Source organism: Salmo salar, chromosome ssa05, assembly GCF_905237065.1.
Source record: "Salmo salar chromosome ssa05, Ssal_v3.1, whole genome shotgun sequence".
In the NCBI taxonomy this organism is placed as follows: domain Eukaryota; kingdom Metazoa; phylum Chordata; class Actinopteri; order Salmoniformes; family Salmonidae; genus Salmo; species Salmo salar.
In genome coordinates, this window is record NC_059446.1 from 21,617,565 (window position 1) to 21,635,432 (window position 17,868).

Here is a 17,868-nt window from a genome sequence, read left to right on the forward strand (position 1 = left end):
ATTCAGGCCACTTGTCCTTTGAGTGTTCTGTATGGGATTCCTGGAGCAGAGAGGAGACTGATGTTGATGGGAACACAGCAAGACACAGACACACACAGACTGGACCGGTCACAGCTGGGCACTACACTGGGCTACTCAGTCCATAAATTAGCCTATATAAGTTCATGCACAAAAACAGTTGTCCATTTGCTGAAATTCATGTTGTTTAACAGATGTTTGAAAATGTGGACCAGCATTTAGGCCTGTCTATATTTTGAAGGTTAACACATTTTGCTTCAGTTTCAAATAACAAGAGTCAATGTATTCTTTTTTTTTTTTTTTTTTTTTACATTTCCCAAGACCCATTGCCAATAGTGAATTGAATTCAGTCCTGTACCAAGCCACAGTATGCTGCACTGCTTAGCTGTGCCCCTGCAATGCGATCCTCTCTGCCTAGCACAGCTCCCAGTGGACTGTAATAGTTATCCTATAACGTTAGCAATGTTGTCTTTATATCGGGCATCTAGCGGTGAAGTGGCCAGCGCAGCAATTTACACCCTGGCCTCGCGATAAATATTGGAGCAGCAAGGTGATGACTTTGTCTTTATTAGGTTGAAGGTCATCTGCACCACGCCCACCCCCCTGTCCCCCTCCCATCGGCGCCCGATGATGAAACGGCGGCACAATGATTGACCCGCATGCTTCATAAAACATTCATCATTGATCCATGAGTTCCATCTCAGTATCGCCTCATAGCTTTGTGCTGAACTAATCACTATATGAAATAAATAGGCCTGCATTGTGTAGGCAACGGTGTGTGTGTGTGTGTGTGTGTGTGTGTGTGTGTGTGTGTGTGTGTGTGTGTGTGTGTGTATTTTAGGAGCCCTGTATATGCTGTGCTTTTGTTATTTCATGTTTGAGCAGATGCAGTGCCTTCGGAAAGTATTCAGACCCCTAACTTTTTCCACATTTTGTTAGGTTACAGCCTTATTCTAAAATTACAGCCTTATCCACACACAATACCCCATGATGACAAAGCAAAAACAGGTTTTTATAAATGTTCGCTAATTTATTAAAAATAAAAAAAATAAATGGCACATTTTACATAAGTATTCAGACCCTTTACTCGGTAATTTTGTTGAAGCATCTTTGGCAGCAATTACAGCCTCAAGTCTTCTTGGGTATGACACTACTAGCTTGGCACCTGTATTTGGGGAGTTTTTCCCATTCTTCTCAAGCTCTGTCAGGTTGGATGGGGAGTGTGGCTGCACAGCTATTTTCAGGTCTCCCCAGAGATGTTTGATTGGGTTCAAGTCTGGGCTCTGGCTGGGCCACTCAAGGACATTGAGACTTGTCCCGAAGCCACTCCTGTGTTGTCTTGGCTGTGTGCTTAGGGTCGTTGTCCTGTTGGAAGTTGAACCTTTGCCCCAGTCTGAGTGCTCTGGAGCAGGTTTTCATCAAGGATGTCTCTGTACTGTGCTCCGTTCATCTTTCTCTCAATCCTGACGAGTCTCCCAGTCCCTGCCCGCTGAAACTTCCCCACAGCATGATGCTGCCACCACCATGCTTCACCGTAGGGATGGCAGCCTGTTATTCCCTACATAGTAGGGCTGTGAGTTGTCAGGGACCTCACGATACGATATTATCACGATACTTAGGCGCCGAGACGATATGTATTGCGATTCTCACAATTCTATATGTATTGTGATTCAATAATGTTATTTAATCTGCTACAGAGGGACAAGAGAGCCGTGAGGAAACACCTTTTGATCAGCCATGGAAATAAAAATACTGAAAACAAATTGCCTCCCTATTTAAAAAGATGGAGAACAAGCTATGAAGGAAAAATACTTGCGTTTTGATGCAGGTACAGCCAACTAGCGCACAAATTATATTGCCAAAACGAAAATACTATCCTCAATATTAGTGAAATCACCAGCTGGAAAAATTAGCCAACAGCTCATGCATGCTGGATGATGAATGGGCTTTGTAAAGGTCTTTAACTTTCCCTGCCGGATAACGTTGGTGTAGTGCTGCTGCCGGGTAATATTACTGTAGTGGTGTAGTGCTGCAACCGGGCCGACGTTGCTGTCGCGCTGCCCCCGGGCCGACGTTGCTGTCGCGCTGCAGACGGGCCGACGTCGCTGCAGTGGTGTAGTGCTGCAGCCAGGCGACGTTGCTGCAGGGGTGCAGCCGGTGGGTGAGAGCCAGTGCTCCTCCACGTGACGTACAGCCACTCCAGCACATTGCAGGGATTTTTAATTAGATTTAATTCTATTGGATTTCAGAGTGAATGAGAACGCAGGAGTGAGGGAGGGAGACAATGTAGAGAACATCTCTAAGGCAACCTGTAATGATGTGCAATTCCTCAAGGGACTTAACAAAGACTGCTGGGCGAGTAGTACGCTTGGTTGCGTTTGGTGCACATCAAAACCTCACAGCGGTATAGTTTCCTACTCACAAAGACATTTTAGTCTTTCCTTTTCTTCATGCCTGAAGAATGTTGGCTGTCTGATGTAGGGATACTTGTAGGCTACACCTCCAGATATTTGAAGGGTATTTAAGTTGCAGAAGGAGCTCCTCATTGTTCTCAGCAGTATTAATAGCTAGGCTACTTTGTTCTAAGTCAAAACAAAACAAACTGAAATATCACATTTACCTTGGTGTTCAGACCCTTTACTCTAATTTGTTGAAGCACATTTTACAGCGATTACAGCCTCGAGTCTGTTTGGGTATGACGCTACAAGCTTGGCACACCTGTATTTCTGGAGTTTCTCCCATTGTTCTCTGCAGATTCTCTCAAGATCTGTCAGGTTGGATGGAGAGCGTCGCTGCAAATCTATTTTCTGGTCGCTCCAGAAATGTTTGATTGGGTTCAAGTCTGGACTCTGGCTGGAGAAATATTTTTAGGGGGAGGATAGTCCTTTAAAGTCAGCATATTGTTTGACATGTTAAATATTGTGCAACCAAGATGCGTATTGTCCTCCAATATTAGTAAAATTACCAATTGGAGAAATTGGGCTTTGAATGGGCTTTGTAAAGGTCTTTAACTTTCACTTCCGGGTAATGTTACTGTAGTGGTGTAGTGCTGCAGCCGGGTAATGTTACTGTAGTGGTGTAGTGCTGCAGCCGGGTAATGTTACTGTAGTGGTGTTGTGCTGCAGCCGGGTAATGTTACTGTAGTGGTGTAGTGCTGCAGCCGGGTAATGTTACTGTAGTGGTGTAGTGCTGCAGCCGGGTAATGTTACTGTAGTGGTGTAGTGCTGCAGCCGGGTAATGTTACTGTAGTGGTGTAGTGCTGCAGCCGGGTAATGTTACTGTAGTGGTGTAGTGCTGCAGCCGGGTAATGTTACTGTAGTGGTGTAGTGCTGCAGCCGGGTAATGTTACTGTAGTGGTGTAGTGCTGCAGCCGGGTAATGTTACTGTAGTGGTGTAGTGCTGCAGCCGGGTAATGTTACTGTAGTGGTGTAGTGCTGCAGCCGGGTAATGTTACTGTAGTGGTGTGGTGCTGCAGCCGGGTAATGTTACTGTAGTGGTGTGGTGCTGCAGCCGGGTAATGTTACTGTAGTGGTGTGGTGCTGCAGCCGGGTAATGTTACTGTAGTGGTGTGGTGCTGCAGCCGGGAAATGTTACTGTTGTGCTGCGCCGGGAAATGTTACTGTTGTGCTGCAGCCGGGAAATGTTACTGTAGTGGTGTAGTGCTGCAGCCGGGTAATGTTACTGTAGTGGTGTAGTGCTGCAGCCGGGTAATGTTACTGTAGTGGTGTGGTGCTGCAGCCGGGTAATGTTACTGTAGTGGTGTGGTGCTGCAGCCGGGAAATGTTACTGTTGTGCTGCAGCCGGGAAATGTTACTGTAGTGGTGTAGTGCTGCAGCCGGGTAATGTTACTGTAGTGGTGTAGTGCTGCAGCCGGGTAATGTTACTTTAGTGGTGTAGTGCTGCAGCCGAGTAATGTTACTGTAGTGGTGTAGTGCTGCAGTCGGGAAATGTTACTGTAGTGGTGTAGTGCTGCAGTCGGGAAATGTTACTGTTGTGCTGCAGCCGGGAAATGTTACTGTAGTGCTGCAGCCGGGTAATGTTACTGTAGTGCTGCAGCCGGACAACGTTACTGTTCTGGCGTAGTGCTGCAGCCGGACAACGTTACTGTAGTAACATTACCTGGCTATAAAACAAACTGAAATATCACATTTACATAAGTGTTTAGAATCAATCAATCAATCAAATTTATTTATAAAGCCCTTCTTACATCAGCTGATGTCAGAAAGTGCTGTACAGAAACCCAGCCTAAACCCCAAACGGCAAGCAATGCAGGTGTAGAAGCACGGTGGCTAGGAAAAACTCCCTAGAAAGGCCAGAATCTAGGAAGAAACCTAGAGAGGAACATTGCTATGAGGGGTGGCCAGTCCTCTTCTGGCTGTGCCGGTTGGAGATTATAACAGAACATGGCCAAGATGTTCAAATGATCATAGATGAACAGCAGGGTCAAATAATAATAATCAGTGGTTGTCGAGGGTGCAACAGGTCAGCACCTCAGGAGTAAATGTCAGTTGGCTTTTCATAGCCGATCATTGAGTATCTCTACCGCTCCTGCTGTCTCTAGAGAGTTGAAAACAGCAGTTCTGGGACAGGTAGTACGTCCGGTGAACAGCTCAGTGTTCCATAGCCGCAGGCAGAACAGTTGAAACTGGAGCAGCAACACGGCCAGGTGGGCTGGGGACAGCAAGGAGTCATCAGGCCAGGTAGTCCTGACTCTTTGCTCAGTACTTTGTTGAAGCACCTTTGGCAGCGATTACAGCCTCGAGTCTTCTTGGGTATGACTACAAGCTTGGCACACCTGTATTTGGGGAGTTTCTCCCATTCTTCTCTGAAGATCCTCTCAAGCTCTGTCAGGTTGGATGGAGAGCTTCGCTGCACAGCTATTTTCAAATCTCTCCAGAAATGTTTATTCGGGTTCTTGCTGGGCCACTCAAGGACATTCAGAGACTTTTCCCGAAGCCACTCCTGCGTTGTCTTGGCTGTGTGGTCAGGGTTGTTGTCCTGTTGGAAGGTGAACCTTTGCCCCAGTCTGAGGTCCTGAGCGCTATGGAGCAGGTTTTCATCAAGGATATCTCTGTACTGTGCTCCGTTCATCTTTCCCTCAATCCTGACTAGTCTCACCGTCCCTGCCGCTGAAAAACATCCCCACAGCATGATGCTGCCACCACCATGCTTCACCGTAGGGATGATGCCAGGTTTCCTCCAGATTGTACGCTTGGTTTCATCAGACCAGAGAATCTTGTTTCTCATGGTCTGAGTCCTTTAGGTGCCTTTTGGCAAACTCCAAGCGTTTGCTGTCATGTGCCTTTTACTGAGGAGTGGCTTTCGTCTGGCCATTACCATAAAGGCCTTTATTGGTGGAGAGCTGCAGAGATGGTTGTCCTTCTGGAAGGTTCTTCCAACTCCACAGAGGAACTCTAGAGCTCTGTCAGAGTGACCATTGAGTCTTGGTCACGTCCCTGACCAAGGCCCTTCTCCCCCGATTGCTCAGTTTGGCCGGGTGGCCAGCTCTAGGAAGAGTCTTGCTGGTTCCAAACTTCTTCCATTTAAGAATGATGGAGGCCACTGTTTTCTTGTGGACATCCAATGCTGCAGACATGTTTTGGTACCCTTCCCCAGCTCTCGACACAATCCAGTCTCGGAGCTTCATGTACAATTCCTTTGACCTCATCACTTGGTTTTTTTCTCTGACATGCAATGTCAACTGTGGGACCTTATAGACAGGTGTGTGCCTTTCCAAATCATGTCCAATCAATTGGATTTACCACAGGTCGACTCCAAGTTGTAGACACATCAAGGATGATCAGTGGAAAAACCTGAGCTCAATTTCAAGTGTCATAGCAAATGGTCTGAATACTTTTTAGGTAAATGAAGTATCTGTTTTATTTTTAATACATTATCAAAAATGTCTAAACCTGTTTTCACTTTGTCTTTATGGGGCATTGTGTGGTTTTGATATGTAAAATAATTATTGAATACATTTGAGATTAAGGCTGCCGGGGTCTGAGTACTTTTCAATGCACTGTAAATACATGGGTAGATGAATACAATTCTAGCCAAACATGCAAATATTCATTAATCAGACCTTTACTACGACTTAATCAAGAAGCAGGCTGTAAGATGTTTAGCCTACATCATAAATCATGATCTGTGTCTGCAGCAGAGATCAGATCGACTCCTACAGAACTGGACAGACCACCTGCTGTGATTCTCTGCATCTTAGCACGCACACACACTCATTTATGCTACACACACATCACAACTGTTCTCCCAGACTCTTATTATGATTGCTAAATACTGTACAGTTTAAACACCCCCTTCCCCCAAAACACATGTACAGTTGAAGTCGGAAGTTTACATACGCTTAGGTTGGAGTCATTAAAACTCATTTTTCAACCACTCCACAAAGTTCTTGTTAACATACTATAGTTTTGGCAAGTCGGTTAGGTCATCTACTTTATGCATGACAAGTAATTTTTTCAACAATTGTTTACAGACAGATTATTTCACTTATAATTCACTGTATCACAATTCCAGTGGGTCAGAAGTTTACATACACTAAGTTGACTGGGCCTTTAAACAGCTTGGAATATTCCAGAAAATGTCATGGCTTTATAAGCTTCTGATAGGCTAATTGACATCAGTTGAGTCAATTAGAGGTGTACCTGTGGATGTATTTCAAGGTCTACCTTCAAACTCAGTGCCTCTTTGCTTAACATTATTGGAAAATCAAAAGAAATCAGCCAAGATCTCAGAAAAAAGATTGTAGACCTCAAGTCTGGTTCAACCTTGGGAGAAATGTCCAAACACCTGAAGGTACCACGTTCATCTGTACAAACACCATGGGACCACGCAGCTGTCATACCGCTCAGGAAGGAGACACGTTCTGTCTCCTAGAGATGAACGTACTTTGGTGCGAAAAGTGCAAATCAATCCCAGAACAGCAGCAAAGGACCTTGTGAAGATGCTGGAGGAAACGGGTATAAACGTATCTATATCCACTGTCAAACGAGTCCAATATCGACATCACATGAAAGGCCGCTCAGTAAGGAAGAAGCCACTGCTCCAAAACCACCATAAAAAAGCCAGACTGGGGTTTGCAACTGCACATGGGGACAAAGATCGTAGTTTTTGGAGAAATGTCCACTGGTCTGATGAAATAAAACTGTTTGGCCATAATGACCATCGTTATGTTTGGAGGAAAAAGGGGGAGGCTTGCAAGCTGAAGAACGCAATCCCAACCGTGAAGCACAGGGGTGGCAGCATCATGTTGTGGGGGTGCTTTGCTGTAGGAGGGTCTGGCGCACAAAATAGATGGCATCATGAGGTAGGAAAATGATGTGGATATATTGAAACAACATCAAGACATCAGTCAGGAAGTTAAAGCTTGGTCGCAAATGGGTCTTCCAAATGGACAATGACCCCAAGCATACTTCCAAAGTTGTGGCAAAATGGCTTAAGGACAACGAAGTCAAGGTATTGGAGTGGCCATCACATTGCCCTGACCTCAATCCTATAGAACATTTGTTGGCAGAACTGAAAAAGCGTGTACGAGCAAGGAGGCCTACAAACCTGACTCAGTTACACCAGCTCTGTCAGGAGGAATAGGCCAAAATTCACCCAACTTATTGTGGGAAGCTTGTGGAAGGCTACCCAAAACGTTTTACCCAAGTTAAACAATTTAAAGGCAATGCTACCAAATACTAATTGAGTGTATGTAAACTTCTCACCCACTGGGAATGTGCTGAAATAAATAATTCTCTCTACTATTATTGTGACATTTCACATTCTTAAAATAAAGTGGTGATCTTAACGGACCTTAAACAGGGAATTTTTACTAGGATTAAATGTCAGGAATTGTGTAAAACGGAGATTAAATGTATTTGGCTAAGGTGTATGTTAACTTCCGACTTCAACTGTAATTATTGGACTATAAATTGTGCCTTCCTGTGTTTTACTTAGGCTAAAATGTGTATTGTATTTGACTCAGCCATTTTCTTTGTTCATATTCTTATCCTTTATTATTTCTTATTGTTGTTGCATTGTCCAGAAGGAGCCTGTGAGTAAACGTTTAGTTGGAAGGTGTTCACCATGTGTGTCCTGTACGTACGACAAATACAACTTCAAACTTTATTTGGCATCAGACTCCGGGTTGTTTCCCTATTAGGGTTGGATCATAGGAATCTGTTGTAATCCGCCACAACAGATAGTTTCAGTCCAAAATGGCACCCTATTCCCCATGTAGTCTACCACTTCTTCAATGCAGTCATCATTCCCTTGACTGTATTACTTGTGTAATGTCTCAATGGCGTAACTTTCTGTCTTGACTAAACAGGTTTATTTTGTCTGTTTGCAGAAACGTCACAACGCTGACAGTGTCGTCAACAAGAAGGAATGTCAAGGTACGGCCCAATTCTTTCGGTCTTTGTTGTTGTAATCCTAGATTGATTGATGTTTTATTGCCCTTCAAATGGTAATTCTTTTCATAGCTCACTAAGAAGGTCACAAGTTATATATATGTATGTGTATATATATATATATATGTATGTGTATATGTATATATGTATATGTATATATGTATGTGTATGTGTATATATATGTATGTGTATGTGTATATATATGTATGTGTATATATATGTGTATATATATGTATGTATGTATATATATATAGATAGATAGATAGATAGATAGTACCGTTCAAATGTTTGGGGTCACTTAGAAATGTCCTTGAATAGGAAATATATTCAAGACGTTGACAAGGTTATAAATAATGATTTCTTAATTTAAGTAATTGTGTCCTTCAAACTTTGCTTTCGTCATTTGCAGCAATTCCAGCCTTGCGGACCTTTGGCATTGTAGTTGTCAATTTGTTGAGGTAATCTGAAGCGATTTCACCCCATGCTTTCTGAAGCACCTCCCAAAAGTCAGATTGGCTTGAGATCAATAGGGTTGAGATCCGGTGACTGTGCTGGCCACTCCATTATAGACAGAATACCAGCTGACTGCGTCTTCCCTAAATAGTTCTTGCATAGTTTCAAATCAAATCAAATTTTATTTGTCACGTGCGCCGAATACAAGGTGTAGACCTTACAGTGAAATGCTTACTTACAGGTTCTAACCAATAGTGTAAAAAAGGTATTAGGTGAACAATAGATAAGTAAAGAAATAAAACAACAGTAAAAAGACAATGCTATATATAGTAGCGAGGCTATAAAAGTAGCGAGGCTACATACAGACATCGGTTAGTCGGGCTGATTGAGGTAGTATGTAGATATGGTTAAAGTGACTATGCATATATGATGAACAGAGAGTGGCAGTAGTGTAAAACAGGGGTTGGTGGGTGGTGGGGCACAATGCAGATAGCCCAATTAGCCAATGTGCGGGAGCACTGGTTGGTCGGCCCAATTGAGGTAGTTTGTACATGAATGTATAGTTAAAGTGAATATGCTTATATGATAAACAGAGAGTAGCATCATTGTAAAACAGGGGTTGGGAGGGGGGTCATACAATGCAAATAGTCCGGGTAGCTATTTGATTACCTGTTCAGGAGTCTTATGGCTTGGGGGTAAAAACTGTTGAGAAGCCTTTTTGTCCTAGACTTGGCACTCCGGTACCACTTGCCATGAGGTAGTAGAGAGAACAGTCTATGACTGGGATGGCTGGGGTCTTTGACAATTTTTAGGGCCTTCCTCTGACACAGCCTGGTGTAGAGGTCCTGGATGGTAGGCAGCTTAGCTCCAGTGATGTACTGGGCTGTACGTACTGCCCTCTGTAGTGCCTTGAGGTCAGAGGCCGAGCAATTGCTGTACCAGGCAGTGATGCAACCAGTCAGGATGCTCTCGATGTTGCAGCTGTAGAACCTTTTGAGGAGCTCAGGACCCATGCCAAATCTTTTTAGTTTCCTGAAGGGGAATAGGCTTTGTCGTGCCCTCTTCACGACTGTCTTGGTGTGTTTGGACCATTCTAGTTTGTTGTTGATGTGGACACCAAGGAACTTGAAGCTCTCAACTTGCTCCACGACAGCCCCATCGATGAGAATGGGGGCGTGCTAGGTCCTCCTTTTCCTGTAGTCCACAATCATCTCATTTGGCGCTGTGCTTTGGGCCATTGTTCTGTTGTAGGAGGAAATTGGCTTCAATTAAGCGCCGTCCACAGGGTATGGCCTGGGGTTGCAAAATGGAGTGATAGCCTTCCTTCTTCAAGATCCCTTTTACCCTGTACAAATCTCCCACTTTACCACCACCAAAGCACCCCCAGACCATCACATTGCCTCCACCATGCTTGACAGATAGCGTCAAGCACTCCACCAGCATCTTTTCATTTTTTCTGTGTATCACGAATGTTGTTCTTTGTGATCCGAACCCCTCAAACTTAGATTTGTCTGTCCGTAACAATTTTTTCCCAATCTTCCAGTGTCTGTGTTCTTTTGCCCATCTTAATATTTTCTTTTTATTGGCCAGTCTGAGATATGGCTTTTTCTTTGCAACTCTGCCTAGAATGCCAGCATCCCGGAATCGCCTCTTCACTGTTGACGTTGAGACTGGTGTTTTGCGGGTACTATTTAATGAAGCTGCCAGTTGTGGACTTATGAGGCGTCAGTTTCTCAAACTAGACACTCTAATGTACTTGTCCTCTTGTTCAGTTGTGCACAGGGGCCTCCCACTCCTCTTTCTATTCTGGTTAAAGCCAGTTTGCGCTGTTCTGTGAAGGGAATAGTACACAGGGTTTTACCAGATCTTCAGTTTCTTGGCAATTTCTCGCATGGAATAGCCTTCATTTCTCAGAACAAGAATAGACTGACAAGTTTCAGAAGAAAGTTATTTGTTTCTGGCCATTTTGAGCCTGTCATTGAACCCACAAATGCTGATGCTCTAGATACACTAGTCTAAACAAGGCCAGTTTTATTGTTTTATTGTTTTATTGCTTCTTTAATTAGTAGAACAGTTTTCAAATGGTTTTCGAATGGTCAATTAGCCTTTTTAAAATGGTAAACTTCTGTTTCCAGCTCAATAGTCATTTACAACATTAACAATGTCTTCACTGTATTTCTGATCAATGTGATGTTGTTTTAATGGACCAAAAATGTGCTTTTCTTTCAATCAAGGACATTTAAGTGACCGCAAACTTTTGAACGTGTGTGTGTGTGTGTACATTATGTGTGTATGTAGGCCTAGCCTTCAAAACATGAATGCATTTCTTTGTTGTCAAATGACAAGACAGAATATATGGCTCGGTATGCATTGTGTAACACTGTGCCTTCTAAGTAGGCTAAACAAAGCATGGTGGTAGTGATTTATCTTGCGTGTCACAACACTTCTCTTACCTTTTTGTCTCTGCTCTTTAAAGTGCTGAGGAATGGTGCCTGGGAGATCGTGCACTGGGCCAAGGTACATTACCAGACTACCTCCTTTTAACTTAAAGGGAAAGTTCTGTGTTTTACAATTCAGTGTTAGATTGTTCCCCACTCTGAAAGTAGTCTATGTACCAGGAGAGACAGTAGGGTAATCCATGGATCGGTTTTATTGGAACCGCCACTACAAACTTCTGCTAACTTTAGCCACAGGTAGTTGATTATCAATGGGAGTGATAGGGGCAACCATGCAAATAAGTAAAGTAATGGACAAATAACCTTTTTTAAGGATGCTGGGATCATCTAACATTAATTTGTAAAATACGGAACTTCCCCTTTAACCAACGGCATCAGGCAGGGGTGTGATATTATTCTAGGAGAGATATTCATAGACAGCCACTGACATCCCACAAGAACTGGAACAAAGAACAGATGTTGATGAGGATGTGTCCACAACAGTCTCTTCCTATCCAATCTTTCTATATTAAGTACACACACACCAACACCTCCTGTTCACCATCCGGCCCCTTTCATCAGCCTGGCCTGGTCACTAATTAATCCACTGCTTCCATGTGGACGGACAACGATAAGAAGAGAAGGAAGGCTATGCCCGAGAACATAACAGACATGGAGAGAGAGAGAGCAGCTTTTAGTCCAGTGGTCATAAAACACCCCAGTTAATTACCGTGTCAGAAATGGTCCACCCACAATAATCAGGTGAAAAAGGAAAAAAGGTAAGGAAGCGTGATATTAATAGCCTGGCCGTTAAATAGAAGGCACACGCAACTGGTTTCTCCTTACTACAGCTCTGCTGGGGGGGCGAGAGGCAGGACAAGACATTAAGAAAGGTTCACCGTTGCCTCTGGTTCTGGAGAATGCATGGTTTTAGTGGCCCAGGTAAATATATTGTCATTTCAAACCGGGAGAGGTTTCTTGCATATTTTTTACCATTACTGTGAGAAATTGCCTCTGAAATTGTGGAAGCCAAACACTTAATGATGAACCCCAGAGGATACAGAACAAGGTGAATTACTGTTCTAGATATTATATTAATGCTTATGGGAAGACCTCATTCTGACATTTTGGGCAGAAACAAGGAGTTTGCTGGGGTATGAAATACAGATGCACGTCTTTGCCCTGTAGCTTTTATTGTTCCTCACAGGAAAAGAAACGGTGTAATCCACTTGAAGTGGCAGTGGAACATAAGATATTTAGGGTCGTTTTCATTAGAGCACGCAAACACCGCAACAGAAAATGAAAACAAGTCTAGGTTGTCCCTTCCTGTTTCATGACACTTTCTTCCGTTAGGCGCCTAATAAACACGACCCAGGTTTTCTGCCTGGTTGACCAACCCTGGAAAGACGACTGGCTTATTTATTCCTCTGTTTTATAAATTATATTATTTCACTACGATTGTTTACTTCTCATTTTTCACATGATGATCATTTCCATGACTTCCCAGGCAGTGATCTCTATCCATCAGTAACCAGTGTGTTTCTTCCATGCAGTGATCTCTATCCATCAGTAACCAGTGTGTTTCTTCCAGGCAGTGGGCTCTATCCATCAGTAACCAGTGTGTTTCTTCCAGGCAGTGATCTCTATCCATCAGTAACCAGTGTGTTTCTTCCAGGCAGTGGGCTCTATCCATCAGTAACCAGTGTGTTTCTTCCAGGCAGTGATCTCTATCCATCAGTAACCAGTGTGTTTCTTCCATGCAGTGATCTCTATCCATCAGTAACCAGTGTGTTTCTTCCAGGCAGTGGGCTCTATCCATCAGTAACCAGTGTGTTTCTTCCAGGCAGTGATCTCTATCCATCAGTAACCAGTGTGTTTCTTCCATGCAGTGATCTCTATCCATCAGTAACCAGTGTGTTTCTTCCAGGCAGTGGGCTCTATCCATCAGTAACCAGTGTGTTTCTTCCAGGCAGTGATCTCTATCCATCAGTAACCAGTGTGTTTCTTCCAGGCAGTGGGCTCTATCCATCAGTAACCAGTGTGTTTCTTCCAGGCAGTGGGCTCTATCCATCAGTAACCAGTGTGTTTCTTCCAGGCAGTGGGCTCTATCCATCAGTAACCAGTGTGTTTCTTCCAGGCAGTGGGCTCTATCCATCAGTAACCAGTGTGTTTCTTACAGGCAGTGGTGGGAGATGTAATTCGAGTAGGATGCTCAGATTACGTACCTGCGGACTCTATCCTCCTGTCATCCAGGTAGAAGTCTGTGGGTTCACCTACCTGTTCCCGCCAGACCCTGAGGACATCTCCTCCTCTGTTCTCTCTCTCCCTCCCTCTCTCTGTCAGCTCACACAAGGAAGTGGTGATTGATTCCAAATAAGAGCAGACATTTTAAGTGCCTCGATTAAAAACGTTGGCCTACTATCAAAGCAGGTTAAGTGCATGCTACATTTTCAATGTTGTAAAGATCCAGATCTGCTGCTACTGCTATTAAAGAGTTTTTTTAAAGACTGAGAAACGGTATTGCATTGTGGGAATCATCACTTCCTTCTAACATGTCTTCACGTCCTTTCCTCCTTCACCTTTTCAAACTTAATTTGGACCAGGTCTTACTTTGGGCCCTGCCTCGGTTTACTGTCTGATTATGTCCTTTCTGACCTATTACCCATACTTTGAAAAAGCTGAAACAATGCAACAGGCCTACATGCTGTGCTGAATCCAGATGGCACAGGCCTACATGCTGTACTGAATCCAGATGGCACAGGCCTACACGCTGTACTGAATCCAGATGGCACAGGCCTACACGCTGTACTGAATCCAGATGGCACAGGCCTACACGCTGTACTGAATCCAGATGGCACAGGCCTACACGCTGTACTGAATCCAGATGGCACAGGCCTACACGCTGTACTGAATCCAGATGGCACACTGTTTTGTCTGTTTGCACAGTAGCAATTTATTTGCACGTTTTCCAGACCTCATCTAAAATCTCATTAAATTGTAATTCCTCTCGCCCTATTATTTATATTGAATAAATTGGGTTATTGTATTTGTATAGTACTGTATATGACGATCCTAAATGACTTGATATAGTTTGTAATAACCTTGTCCAAATGGCTTTTGAAACCAGTTTATACCAAACCCTCTGGACGTGCAAGGGTTACACTGTCCTTATTATTCCATAAAATTAAACCATTCTCTTTCCCCTCCCTTGTTTTGGTGTTTGTTTGTACTCTACCTCTCACCCTCCTCCCCTTCTTCTCTCCCTAATGTCCTTCTCCTGGATGCCCCTGCTCTCGCTGACCCCTCCTGGTGCGTGCTGGGTACTATCAGGTGGGCGTTGGGGAGGTAGTGAAAGCGGCCAATGGGGATCACCTCCCGGCCGACCTTGTCATTCTGTCTTCCAGGTCAGGAACCGAACCACACTGCCGAGCATGAGGGTGGGAGTGTGGCGGTGGGAGCGTGGGAAGAGGGGCATAGCATACAAGTCAACTACAACTCAGGACGTTTTGTCTTGCACTGCCAACATTAATGATAAATATTGGATTTGACATTCTAAGGCAGGAAGGTAAAGCCAGAGATTAAGGTGAATGGGTCAGTGAACACATTGATCCCATCTAGGCACAGTCAGATGCCTTAACAAGAAATGTTTTTATGGCTTGAAAATATAGCGAGACAAGACATAAATTATTGAATTGCTCTTTAAGACCTGTAACCAAACTGTTATTCGTTAAGCAAACATGGAAAGTGTTTCAGTTAGTTTCTTAGTGTAGCACCACAGAAAAGCATGCTTAAGGTTGAGACAAGAGCATAAGTTTGTGTGTGAACTGTGAATGGGTTTCCATGTTCCTAACTGTGCATGGCTCTATAAGTCAACACTAAAACGTTGCATGCTGGGACCATAGAAATAGTGACATTTCTGTGACTGACATGACAACATTTTAATTAATCTTGGCATATTTGTTTATATTTTTATTTAACCTTTATTTAACTAGACAAGTCAGTTAAGAACAAATTCTTATTTACAATGACGTCCTACCCCGGCCAAACCCTAACCCGGACGACGCTGTGATACAGCCTGGAATTGAACCAGGCATAATAGCATATTGTAACATGCTTACAACAATGCATCTACTATAATCAAGTAGATATTTGGAATATTTGATTAATACTAAATATTCATGAATACTCCAACAGTGTTGTTGATGCACTGGTCCCATCTTGTCAACAGGACATTTGAAGCATGACTGACTGGTTCTAGAACATTCCTGCAAAGCAATTGTCTGTCGTCAGGAGTCCAAAGCCCTTATTGATCACCCAATGACTCAAAACAGCTGAAACTACAACCTCATTGATTGAGGTTAGGGTTTGAGTGGGAAAAAACCCTTTTGGATTTTCTCCTTCTTCCCCTGTTTTTGGATGGGCCCTCGTCATGCATCAATCACTCTATTAAAAAAGCGGCAAACCAGCGACCCACCTGGTCCGGTGCGCTCTGTAACTCTGTCCCTGTGTCTGTCAGAGCCCCATTTTGTTCTGCTGTGGTTCTAGTGCTCGCTTGGCATGCCTGTTTACTTTCTCTGTCTTTGAAAGTCGACTGAGTTCAAGGTCAGCTGCAAACAGATGTTAGCCTTGCCTATGCCGCTTTTCCAGGACTTGGGGCTGTCATAAAATGCTTGGCTGTATTAGTTCAAAACAACCTGGTATCAGAAAACTTTGCGGCCTTTGTTTGTTGGAGTCCCACCTCTCTATTTCTATCAAAAATCATCATTAAATGGATGAATGAGTCTATTATATAGAATTAACTTTTATCTTAAGTTCTCCAGGTCCGATGTTCAATTTGATGCTCTTTTACGTCCCCTTTTTAAACAAGTGAGCCCCAAGGCATGTGCTACATTGAGACGTCAAACTTGGATGGAGAAACAAACCTCAAAATCCGACAGGTGATTATTTCTCTCTCCTACATTTTCGTTTACTCCATCTCCTGGGAAATAGGCAACTTGGAAGTATTGAACTGAAAGTCAGCCAGGGATAACTTTTAGTCAGCCTTCCAGGAGTTTCCCAGATGAGATGTTCTGATATTTTTTTCTGATATTTCAGAAACCACATTAACCAATTTTAGCTCAGTCCATTACGAAAGTGAAGTGTTTTCTCAATATAGGCTATCCCCTTAATTGAAATAGAATTGGAACGTGTGTGTGTGTGTGTGTGTGTGTGTGTGTGTGTGTGTGTGTGTGTGTGTGTGTGTGTGTGTGTGTGTGTGTGTGTGTGTGTGTGTGTGTGTGTGTGTGTGTGTGTGTGTGTGTGTGTGTGTGTGTGTGTGTGTGTGTGTGTGTGTGTGTGTGCGTGCGTGCGCACAGGGACTGCAAATCACCTCGGAGATCAAGGACATTGACAGCCTAATGCGTCTCTCTGGGCGCATGGAGTGCGAGAGCCCCAACCGCCATCTCTATGAGTTTGTGGGGAACATCCGTCTGGACGGACACAGGTGGGACACAACACACCGCTCTGCCTTTTTCAACCAGCTAGCAGCTTTTCCAGCACAGTGAATTGTGTGGGTTTGTGGCTAATTTCATGTTTCTATGGAGTAAAGAGAAGATTAGAAGCACCTGCTTAGTGTTAGTTTATGTGTTTGTTTGGGGGCTTTGCCAATCCATAGTAATAAAGAACATGGTGTCAGTCATCTGAAATACAGACTTGCATCTTAATCCTGAGGTAGAACAAAGTCCCTGAAAACTGGAAGAAGTGAGGACTTCTGTTCCCTCCGTACTCAGTGACAGCGTCACTGTAGCAGTGAAAGCTCAACGTTGGATTTGAGTTCCATAGTTTTGCAAGCTCCTCCACACTACGCCTATGCTGGAGACTCATGGACACTTCTGTTTGTGACTCCAGCACCGTGCCTCTGGGTCCGGACCAGATTCTGCTGCGAGGTGCCCAGCTGAGGAACACCCAGTGGGTCCATGGCGTTGTGGTCTACACTGGACACGACACCAAGCTCATGCAGGTGAAGCCCTCTGCTGGTCCACATGTACATTTGTAATTTAGCGGACAATCTTATCCAGAGCCACGTAGGTTTGTAAGAAATCCACATATCAGTCATTTTTAGGGGGTTTTGTATTATAACTTCTATTATGTCTGTTACTTTTGTCCAGAATTCCACACGGCCGCCTCTGAAGCTGTCCAACGTGGAGCGCATCACAAACTTCCAGATTCTACTGCTGTTCGGCTGTCTACTGGCCATCTCTCTGGTTTGTTCAATCGGACAGACCATCTGGAAGTACCAGTACGGCAATGCAGCCTGGTACATGGACTTGAACTGTAAGAGCACCAACGCAAGTTATAGTCCACATATTGTGTCTGCTTTTTGAGTTATGTTTTGTTGATGTCGCTGTGTCATTGTTTCTTTTACTTTGCCTCTGTTAAAGTATGTATTTGCAACACAAGTCAAATATGTGGCGATGGGGATTGATGGTATTCCCATGTAAACATAACTGATTGTGACATGCATAGACGTGATGTGAATGAAAGGAATGGTTGAATATCAGTGCGCTGCT

The 17,868-nt window shown here is 43.8% G+C and overlaps 1 protein-coding gene across 4 annotated transcripts in view; it reads left to right on the forward strand.

The window, feature by feature from the left end:
• Positions 1 to 17,868, forward strand: part of atp8a1 (ATPase phospholipid transporting 8A1) — a 210,649-nt gene that overhangs the window by 80,460 nt on the left and 112,321 nt on the right. For all 4 annotated transcript variants that reach the window (XM_014199121.2, XM_014199123.2, XM_014199122.2 and 1 more), the window contains exons 5-11: positions 8,372 to 8,417; positions 11,362 to 11,402; positions 14,651 to 14,724; positions 16,188 to 16,257; positions 16,675 to 16,802; positions 17,207 to 17,318; positions 17,467 to 17,632. In XM_014199121.2, coding sequence (XP_014054596.1) covers positions 8,372 to 8,417; positions 11,362 to 11,402; positions 14,651 to 14,724; positions 16,188 to 16,257; positions 16,675 to 16,802; positions 17,207 to 17,318; positions 17,467 to 17,632 — 637 coding nt within the window. The remainder of the gene's footprint in view (positions 1 to 8,371; positions 8,418 to 11,361; positions 11,403 to 14,650; positions 14,725 to 16,187; positions 16,258 to 16,674; positions 16,803 to 17,206; positions 17,319 to 17,466; positions 17,633 to 17,868) is intronic.